The sequence below is a fragment of the Lethenteron reissneri genome, chromosome 20 (genome assembly GCF_015708825.2).
Source record: "Lethenteron reissneri isolate LAM-NWPU_2019-01 chromosome 20, ASM1570882v1, whole genome shotgun sequence".
In the NCBI taxonomy this organism is placed as follows: domain Eukaryota; kingdom Metazoa; phylum Chordata; class Hyperoartia; order Petromyzontiformes; family Petromyzontidae; genus Lethenteron; species Lethenteron reissneri.
This window is the reverse complement of record NC_083798.1, coordinates 10273798-10283899: the sequence shown is the minus strand read 5'-3', so window position 1 is coordinate 10283899 and position 10102 is coordinate 10273798. Positions and strand designations below refer to the sequence as shown.

Sequence of the window (10102 nt, the reverse complement as noted above, 5' to 3'; positions counted from 1 at the left end):
AGCGGTGGGGGCAGGAGGGGGGTTAGAAGGGAGTAGACCCCCCCCCCATACACCTGACACTCACCAATTGGATTGGACAAATATCCGAATTTCAAAATGCCCCCCGCCCACTTCCCTTGCCGCGTGCTCAAACTTCCCCGTGTTGATTAAGGGGCGTCGTTATGATTGTTGTGGTGGTGGTGGCAGCAGCACATCAACGAAGGTCGCGATTAACTCATGATGGCTCCAATAATCCACGGGTGATGAGGGTGACGGTGATTTGATGATAGCAATTATGAGGATGATGATTCATTATTGATTTTTTTGGTCAGTCCGCGGAGGTAAAATTCGTGCGGCACGGCCTCCTCCACCCGACGCAGTCGATTAGTAAAGTTGTCACGTGGAGAAACGTGGTCAAATTGTAACTTTTTAAATTGGAAAACGATCCACACACTGTCACCAATTAGGTAGTCCGACGTTTCGCTGGCAGTTACCTCCATTATGATCAAGCATCGTATCACCCGTGGATTATTACCGTCATCATGATCTCATCACAATCTTTGCCATCTTGTTAACACCACTTCCACCACTTAGCATCACAACAACAACGAAGCCTCCCCTCTGAGCCTCCCCACACCCGTGCCTCCCCCCGCCATGCCACCCCCAGCTCTCCGCTGCGTGTGCCTGCGCTGCGCCCGCACCAACTACACCTGCGACACGGACGGCCTGTGCCTCGCCTCGGCCACGCGTCTGGAGAACGGCTCCGTGGTGCACGAGCGCGTGTGCGTCTCGCTCCGCAACCTGCAGCCCCCGCACCGCCCCTTCTTCTGCCTGCGCTCCGTGCAGTTCTACGAGACGCTCTGCTGCGACACGGACTTCTGCAACAGCGTGGACATCGCCCCGCCCGCCAGCAGCGGTGAGCTGAGCGGGCAGTCGTGCCCACCCACTGCGCCACCGCTCCCCACACATGAACGCAGACAGAAACAAAGATCCCCCGTACAGCCCCAACAGACTGTGGAGGCAAGTGCCGTTAGCGAGCGCTTACGAAGGCCGGCACGGCACACGTGGGGGTGGGTGGCCAGCACCACCGCTGTTTTTACACACCGCACTAGGTACTCATTTGAGGCTGAGTCGACCTAGGGGAGGCCCAGGACTGGTGAGCGGGAATCGAACTCGCGTTCATAGCACAGCGTGCTAACCACTACACTACCGCTTCTCACATAGACATAGATCACCCGTATAGCCTTAACATTCTGTTGGGGCAAGTGCTGTTAGCGAGCAGCTATGAAGGCCGTATTGACACAGACACACACAGATGTATAGCCACAGACACACACACAGATGTATAGCCGCAGACACACACACAGATGTATAGACACAGACACACACAGATGTAGAGACACACAAATCAAAGACAGATATGCAGACGTACTCGAGCTCTGGCTGCATGCACGCAGCCTGCCCGCTGCGAGTGCGTGGCGGTCATTGTTTTGAAGCTGCGCATTGTGTCATCATGTGGCACATTGTGTCATCATGTGGCACATTGTGTCATCATGTGGCACATTGTGTCATCATGTGGCACATTGTGTCATCATGTGGCACATTGTGTCATCATGTGGCGCATTGTGTCATCATGTGGCGCATTGTGTCATCATGTGGCACATTGTGTCATCATGTGGCACATTGTGTCATCATGTGGCACATTGTGTCATCATGTGGCACATTGTGTCATCATGTGGCACATTGTGTCATCATGTGGCACATTGTGTCATCATGTGGCACATTGTGTCATCATGTGGCACATTGTGTCATCATGTGGCACATTGTGTCATCATGTGGCACATTGTGTCATCATGTGGCACATTGTGTCATCATGTGTCGCGTTGAGGAACATTGTGGGCTTTCACGCGCCTCCACCAGCACGGTGGCTACGTACGGTGCGAAGGAAGCGCAACGTGCACACAGACATCACACGCGCGCGCGACTCGACATCGCGAAGGAAGTGGCGCTGGTAATAAATGGGTGCTCGCTAACAGCACTTGCCCCAAGAAGTCTGTTACAGCAATACGGCGGGGGGGGGGGGGGGGGGTGTTTGTCTTTGATGGCGATGAAGCCACCAAAGGTGTTTTTGTTTTTGGAGGCCGCCCCACTGAGCCCTCTGTGAGGATGAGGCCTCCCTCGGATGTGAGATCGGGAACCACCCTGGATGACGGTCACGATGGAGATGGATGAAAGTGGCTCGATTATTATTACATTTATTAGGGAGTTTATTCGAAGTTATGTTTTCAGCCAAATAATGATGATTTGTTTATTATACGAGTGGGAGGAATCCGGAGCGCCCGGATGATGATTTGATGTTTTTTTTTATGATGTTAGTGCCTGATGATGTCCAATAAATAATGGATGGATGAGGAAGATGATGAGGATGACGATGAACGCGTCTGTGATGATGATCATGATGACAGTAAATACATAAGGAGTGGAGATTGGCATTGTCGTGATGATGACGATAACTGTGATTACAACATGGTGATTGATACGCTGATACTGCTGCTGATGATGCTGATGATACTCATGATGATGATGATGCTGCTGATGATGCCGATGATACTGGTGATGATGATGCTGATGATGACGCTGATACTGCTTCTGATGATGATGCTGAAGATGATGCTGCTGATGACACTGATACTGCTGCTGATACTGATGATGCCGATACTGTTGCTGCTGATGATGATACTGATGATGCTAATGGTGACGCTGATACTGCTGCTGATGACACTGGTGATGCCGATATTGTTGCTGCTGCTGATGCTAGTGATGATGCTGATACTGCTGCGGATGCTAATGATGATGCTGACACTTTTGCTGCTGATGCTAACCGCGTGCCCCCAGTGGGCCCGACTCAGTCCCCGGGCCCGGCGCCGCTGTGGGGCCACATGCACGTAGTGATGGCCGCCTCGGCGCTCGCGGCGCTCTTCGCGTGCCTCTCGGCCGCGGGGCTCCGCGCGCTGCGGGGCTGGGGCCGTCACGAGGGGCCCCTCGCCGTGGGCAGGCTGCAGCGCGGCGCCCGCGCCGACAAGGAGCAGTCCCTGGGCCAGGCGTACATCCTGGACGGGGTCAGCATCCGGGACCTCTACGACTCGGGAACGACCGGCTCCGGATCTGGTACCCACCCCGCACCGCCCCCCCCCCCCCCGCAACCTCACACGGCACATCACAAAGCGCCCACGATTGTAACGTTACTCGTCCTACTATTCTAATGGGATCCCATATTCCGTATGGCGCACTCCTACTCTGCGGTGGCGAGATGTGAACTACCTCGTCTGGTACACAGGAGGTCGTGGGTTCGATCCCGACGCCTGTGTATTTGGAGTGTGGGTGTTCTCCACCGCGGTGGCATAGATTTTTCTCCGGGTCATCCGGTTTTTCCTTCCACATTTAGAAATGCGCGTTTAGAGTATTGGGTTACTATTAATTTCCACGTGATAAGCCACTTTGTTGAGATATCATTTGTGGCCAGGTCGCTTCTGGAAAAAGGGTCATGTAGCTGAGTGGGCCTTACCTGAAAAAGATTAAGTAGGAGTAGTCGTACCATCTGGTCGTCTGGCTACATTTGTTTAACAAGCCCGACACTGCTGATGGGACCCAGGCGGTCGAAACCGGTCCAGAGCGTTAACAAACGCTGCTTGATATTATCATTGGTCCGGAAATCCGATAATTAGGCTGAGTTGAACTCAAATGATGATACGTGTTGTTGCGCGGGGAGATAGAGTGGAGCTTGCGTATTTACTTTGACCCATTATCGCATGGGGGACGGTCTGCTCGGATTTCCCTTCTCCGTGAGGCTCTCCGCTCTGGCCAAATAAACGACGGTCGGAGAAGCATGACGACGATGACGTTTGCTTCACCACGTGCACGTCGCAGCAGCGAGTGGTGGCGTCACCTGGCGGACGGAGCGCGGTGTTGCACCAAATAAAACAAACAACGTGAGACCGGCTCTGTGGAAGACGAGAGTCGGAGGAGGCTTCTTCAGATGACTGCTCACGCTGTGCAGTTCTCTTTCAAGCGAGTCTGGTCACGATGGCCGTGGTTCACAGTTATCTGAGCCGGCGCCGCTGAGATGCTGGGTTCGGATTGTGGTGTGAGCCACCCCTGAGTGATTAAACCTGGATCCTACACTGATTAAGGCGTTGGGTCGAATCGATTTCACACGCGCGAGGAAACCGGACTAACCAAAGTAACTCTACGTGCATTCGGGGATAACAGTTACAACTCCGCACAGATAGGTTCAATAATCCATTGCTGCAAATCATTGCTATTTTTAGTGCCCGGAGACCTGAGTGTTTCTCTAACACTGTGGGCCACGCAGCCACGCCGCTTATCTGTGCGTCTCTATGTGAGTCTATGGGTCTCTATGTGGGTTGATGGGTCTCTATATTCACGTATTGTCTCTATGTGAGTCTATGGGTTATCTACGTGATTAGTATATGTGTTCTCTATGTGAGCCAATGAGTTCTCTATGTGAGTATGTGCGTTCTTTATGTGAGTCTGTGGGTCTAACCCTGAAGCCACGCACGGGCTCACCTATCAACCTTGACATCAACATATGCACATTACTGATCAACTTCCCCATGCAACCCGTACACGACAAGAAGAGGGTGAAGGAGGGTGAGGTTGGATGGATGTCTGTCCACTGCGCCGCGGGGTGGACCTCGCTGGGTGATTCGTGGTTGACCCGCTGGCTGAGCCGCTGCGTGACGTGGGGTTGACCCCGCTGGGTGACCCGCTGGGTGACCTGCTGGGTGACCCGTGGGTGACCCGTGGGTGACCTGCTGGCTTGACCCCGCTGGGTGACCCCGTGCCCGTGGCAGGCCTGCCGCTGCTGGTGCAGCGCACCATCGCGCGCACCATCGTGCTGCAGGAGGCCATCGGCAAGGGCCGCTTCGGCGAGGTGTGGCGCGGCGTGTGGAGCGGCGAGCACGTGGCCGTCAAGATCTTCTCGTCCAGGGACGAGCGCTCGTGGTTCCGCGAGACGGAGATCTACCAGACCATGATGCTGCGCCACGAGCACATCCTGGGATTCATCGCCGCCGACAACAAAGGTATCGGGCGCGGCGCCCCGAGCCCCGCCGCCTACAGCGCCCCCACCAACGAAACGGAACCAAGTCACGAGCCGCCGCTGCTTCCGTCTGATAAACAATCTGACGATGGCACTGCAGCCACATGCCCCCCCACCCTTCCCCCCCCCCCCGTCCCCTTCGTTAAATTACATTTGTCCCCCTTTAGACCCGTTCTCTATTCCTGTAACACGTAAAGTGCCTTTCGTTTCCCTTCCCCCGCACCTCCGATTAGCACGGGCGGCTACGTACGGTGCGACAGAAGTTCAACACGGACGCGACCGACACTCGCCGTGTGTATCGCTGACCTATGGTCACCACGGTTGCAACTAACTGGGGCGACTTTGCTGCTGAAACGAATAATATCTTTAAACAAATAAATCCCCCCCCCCCCCGCCGTGGGGCACAACGCGAACGCGCACCGGAGAGCCGCACAGCACAACCGCGATGACGCGGCGCGGTGTCGTGACCCCGGCTTTAAAGAGGCGCAACCTACGGCGCCACGCTCGCACAGCTGTCCGTGTCCACCTGCTCGCAGACAACGGCACGTGGACGCAGCTGTGGCTCGTGTCCGACTACCACGAGCTGGGCTCCCTGTTCGACTTCCTGAACCGCACCACGGTGACCGAGAGGGAGGTCATCGCGCTCGCCCAGTCGGCAGCCAGCGGCCTGGCGCATCTGCACATGGAGATCGTGGGCACGCAGGGTGAGCTGCCTCCTCCACGCTCGCCACACCGGAGTCATCGGGCGAGGCTCAGCGCACAAGGCTCGCAACACCATCCTCGCCATAGCAGGCGTGCTGTGCCACTCTCATCGTGCTCTGTCTCTAACAGTGTCGCTTAATCACTCTGTCGATTGCTCTGTGAAACCATCTGTGGATCTCTGTCATCCTGCGGCTCTGTCACTCCGTGGCTCTCTCTGTCACCCCGTGGCTCTCTCTGTCACCTTACGGCTCTCTCTGTAACCCCGCGGCGCCATCCGCTGGTTTGTCGGTCACCATTGTCGCTTTCTCCGTCCGTCGCGTCGCGCGTCGCCACTCGGTGACTCACGCAGTCGCCTCCGCCTGCTGGTCACCCAACCAGGCAAGCCGGCGATCGCGCACCGTGACCTCAAGTCCAAGAACATCCTGGTGAAGCGCAACCGCACGTGCTGCATCGCGGACCTGGGCCTCGCCGTGCGCCACGACTCCGCCTCGGACTCCATCGACATCGCGCCCAGCAGCCGCACCGGCACCAAGCGGTGAGCGCCGGCGGCGCGGCATGCGCGGTTCGACCTCCCTCGACGGCTCGCCCTTCCATCCAGCGGTGGATTGATCGTGGCTGACGACGACGACGACGAATTAGGCTGGAGCGGTGGTCTGGTGGTTAACGCACTTGCACTGCTAACCCGAACACTTGAGTTTGATTTTCAGCAAGCGGTTAACATCGGTGTACGAGTGATCATCAGAACCAGGACAGCTTCACTCCCCGAAATTTCACCAACCTGCCCTGACCATCGTGGTGAAGTATGGCGGGGGAGGGGTGGGGAGCGAGGGACATAGCGGGGGGGGGGGGGGGCTGTAGTCAGCAGCTGCACCGCCTGCCCAGGACTCGACAGCGGCTCCGCCCCTTGTGCGCACGTGCAGGTACATGGCCCCCGAGGTGCTCGCCGACTCCATCAACGCGTGGCACTTCGACTCGTTCAAGCGCGCGGATATTTACGCTCTGGGGCTCGTCTTCTGGGAGATGGCGCGGCGCTGCTCCAGTGGTGGTGAGGGCGCCGTGGTGCCAACCTGCCCAGCGTCACTCGCAGCGCCCCCAACCCCGACCCCGAGTCACTGCACCTCTCAGCTCTCATGGCCTGGTCGTTGACTCGCGATGCCTGCTCTTTCATCCCTGCAACCCGATTCCTGGCCGTCTTTTTAAAATCCCTGATCCATTGTCCCTGGTTCCCTTTTGCTAACTTCTGATCCGCCGTGAATGATAGTTGGCTACGTGAAAGAAGTTCAACATACAGACGTGATCCCCAACACAGTATTCCTAATCTCCGACCGCTCTCTCTCTTTCCTGGCACCTTTTCTCTTGTGCCTCATTCCCTGGTCTCTGACTCATAATCCTACGATCCCTATTCGTTCCACAAACCTTGAATCTACGCAGCCAGCGATCGCCGATTTCTGATCCGCACGTCTCTCGTTCCTCCTCGTTGCCTCGTGGCCGCCGGTCCCCGGGTGCGCGCAGGGATCACGGAGGAGTACCAGTTGCCGTACCACGACGCGGTGCCCCCGGACCCGTCGGTGGAGGACATGCGGCGCGCGGTGTGCGACCAGAGGCTGCGGCCCAACATCCCCAACCGCTGGCAGAGCTCCGAGGTGAGTGGGGGACCCGCGTCAAAGCCGCGCACCGCCGTCGCAGTTCGATCCCACGGCACGCGCGTGGTGATAACAGCGTGGTGGTGGTGACGGCGTGGTGGTGGTGACGGCGTGGTGATAACAGCATGGTGGAAACGGCGTGGTGATAACGGCGTGGTGGTGACGGCGTGGTGGTGACGGCGTGGTGGTGGTGACGGCGTGGTGGTGGTGACGGCGTGGTGATAACAGCATGGTGGTGACAGCGTGGTGGTAACAGCGTGGTGGTAACGGCGTGGTGGTGACGGCGTGGTGGTGACGGCGTGGTGGTGGTGACGGCGTGGTGGTGGTGACGGCGTGGTGGTGGTGACGGCTCCTCTCTGTGCGCGGGGGTGGGGGGGTGGTGGATCTGGCTAAGCAGCGAGGCTCTAAGCAGCTGCAGGGACAAGAGGTGACCTCTGCACGGAGAGGCAGTCGAGCAAGTCCGACTCCCTCTGCACTCGCGCGCCGCTGCCGGCCGCGACGTCACCCATTCTTCACGACGCCTCCGTCGCTCGCGCCTTTAATCGATCCCTTCTCAAGGAATTCGCCGTTCTTCTCTATCCCGCCTCCCCCCTCCCTCTCCCTCCCCCATCGCTAAGCGTCAAATGAATAATGCACGGGTGCCCGTAAGTGCTCGCATCGCACTCTGCAGCTGCAATCAAAAGCGGCGGCCCAGCGGCTTTTTTTTCTCTCTCTCCATTTGAGGCAGCGAGAGAGAGAGAGGAGACGTGAGAGGCGGCGACCCGGCGTGAACGATGAGCGTGCTCGCGAGGGCAGAGATTCGTGCCGGGAGGCTGAGGTCACCCCCGGTCACACACCTCGCCCAACCCCCCCGCCCCCACCGTGATGTCGGTGTGTTTATGAATGTGTGGGGTGTACGCGTGTAAATGTGTTTACGCGGTGCTCCAGCGAGACATGTCAGTCGACACACGCACGGCATCTGGGTCTGTCCCGTGCGTGGATGTACGAGGGAATTCAGTGGGTGTGCATCCGACGGTCATCTCAGTCAAGCAGCCCATGGTACCCGTTCCGTGACCTCCTGCCAGTGGGCGTTCGACACTTCAGTGGCCTTAAAGTGCACATAGCCTGGCACGAGCGCTGTCGTGACGTGGCCACCATTTAGTGGTGACTAGCGGTCGTTTTTTTTCGACCCGAGTTCGATTTCCGCTCACGGCTAACACCTGTGACGATTATTTGAACCGGTCCTGGGCCTCCCCTAGGTCGACTCGGCCTCAAATAACTACCTGGTGCGATGTGTAAACATCGCCATTGGGGAGACAAAGGCAGTCGGGCGTGATGCTGGACACCCACCTCCTCGTGTACCGTGCCGGCCTTCATAGGTGCTCGCTCACAGCACTCGCCCTAATATTATCCTAAGGCTACGCGGGGGATCTTTGTCTTTGTGTGCGCTGCGATGGTTTCTACGACACCACCGCCTCTTCGAGCGCCAGTCGCGGCCTCAGTCGGTGCTCGCTCGCAGCCCTTGCCCCGACGGTCTGTCAAGGCTACACGGGGGATCTGTGTCTTTGCGTGCAGGCGCTGAGGGCGATGGGCCGCCTCATGTGCGAGTGCTGGTACGGCAACGCGGCGGCGCGGCTCACGGCGCTGCGAGTCAAGAAGTCGCTCTCGCACCTCGAGCAGCAGACGTAGCACGGCCACGGCGCCACCACGGCGATCCCCGACCCGTGCCGGGCTGGGCCCGACCCGTGCCGGGCTGGTCCCGACCCGTGCCGGAGCTGGGCCCGACCCGTGCTGGGCTGGGCCCGACCTCGCCCAACCTGGCCTGGGGCCCCAACTCGGCTCGACCCGATCTGGCACCTCGACCTGACCCGATCCAACGACTTCTCTCCGTGTCGGGTGACGCCGACCCGACTAGATCTGACCCCGGCAGAGGCTTCTCGGAGCGGGAACGCTGTGGAAGGTGACCTTTGGTGACCTTTGGTGACCTTTGGCAGGAGACGAACCCACGGCGTGGGCATCAGCGGGGACCCGGGCGCTAGACCATCACGGGGCGGGCGGGCGGGAAGTCCCCATACCCCTGTCCTAACACCTCTTATGGACTCCTATAGGTAAAGTGGTACGGGGACTTCCCGCCTGCATAACGATGGCGATGACGAAGGCTGTGAGAGCGCTCAGAAGGGTCTCGGGGAAAGGGCAGGTCTCGCAGAACAGCTGCGGGGGGTGGGGGGGGGGACGCGTCGCTCCATGAATGAATGAACGGAACGCACGGAACGAGGTGTTCCCTTCATTGCTTTGTGTTGCAGTCGCGTGTGCCATCATCGTGTGGCTCGTGAACCTTCGGCACTGAAAGTGTGCCACGTGGGTGAGCGGTGGCCTTAATAGGTGCTCGCTAACAGCACCTGCCCCAACAGTGGGGGGTGGGGGGGGGGGGGCGGTAGTCGGTGACGTCGTCGTCGTTCACGCGATGCGCTAAACCCCATGCGACCCCAGTTCGATTCCCGGCCACGGATAACGAATGGTAGCTGAACCTATTCGGAGCCTCGTGTGCGGTCGGCTCAGCCTTGAACGAGGACCTGACGCGGTGCGGGCAAACGTCAAGGCGGCCGAGCGCGCGGGGTCCTGGCCACCACCACCCGCTCCGCGTGCAGTTGCCAGCCTTCGTAGGCGCTCACTAACA

General features: G+C 58.5%; 1 protein-coding gene across 1 annotated transcript; it reads left to right on the top strand.

Moving 5' to 3' along the window:
• The first annotated feature begins 633 nt into the window (after window positions 1-633).
• On the top strand, window positions 634-9471 carry LOC133344517 (TGF-beta receptor type-1-like). The gene is made up of 8 exons (XM_061554493.1): window positions 634-895; window positions 2875-3147; window positions 4854-5084; window positions 5638-5805; window positions 6182-6338; window positions 6724-6848; window positions 7316-7446; window positions 9001-9471. Exons 1-8 carry the CDS (start codon window positions 634-636, stop codon window positions 9112-9114), a joined length of 1461 nt encoding a protein of 486 aa, XP_061410477.1. The 3' UTR covers window positions 9115-9471.
• The last annotated feature ends 631 nt before the right edge of the window (window positions 9472-10102 follow it).

Coding starts and splice junctions, on each gene's coding strand:
- LOC133344517 (XM_061554493.1), top strand. CDS start 634: ATGCCACCCCCAGCTCTCCGCTGCGTGTGCCTGCGCTGCGCCCGCACC. Junction 5,085..5,637: donor CATCGCCGCCGACAACAAAG/GTATCGGGCGCG, acceptor ACCTGCTCGCAG/ACAACGGCACGTGGACGCAG. Junction 7,447..9,000: donor ACCGCTGGCAGAGCTCCGAG/GTGAGTGGGGGA, acceptor CTTTGCGTGCAG/GCGCTGAGGGCGATGGGCCG.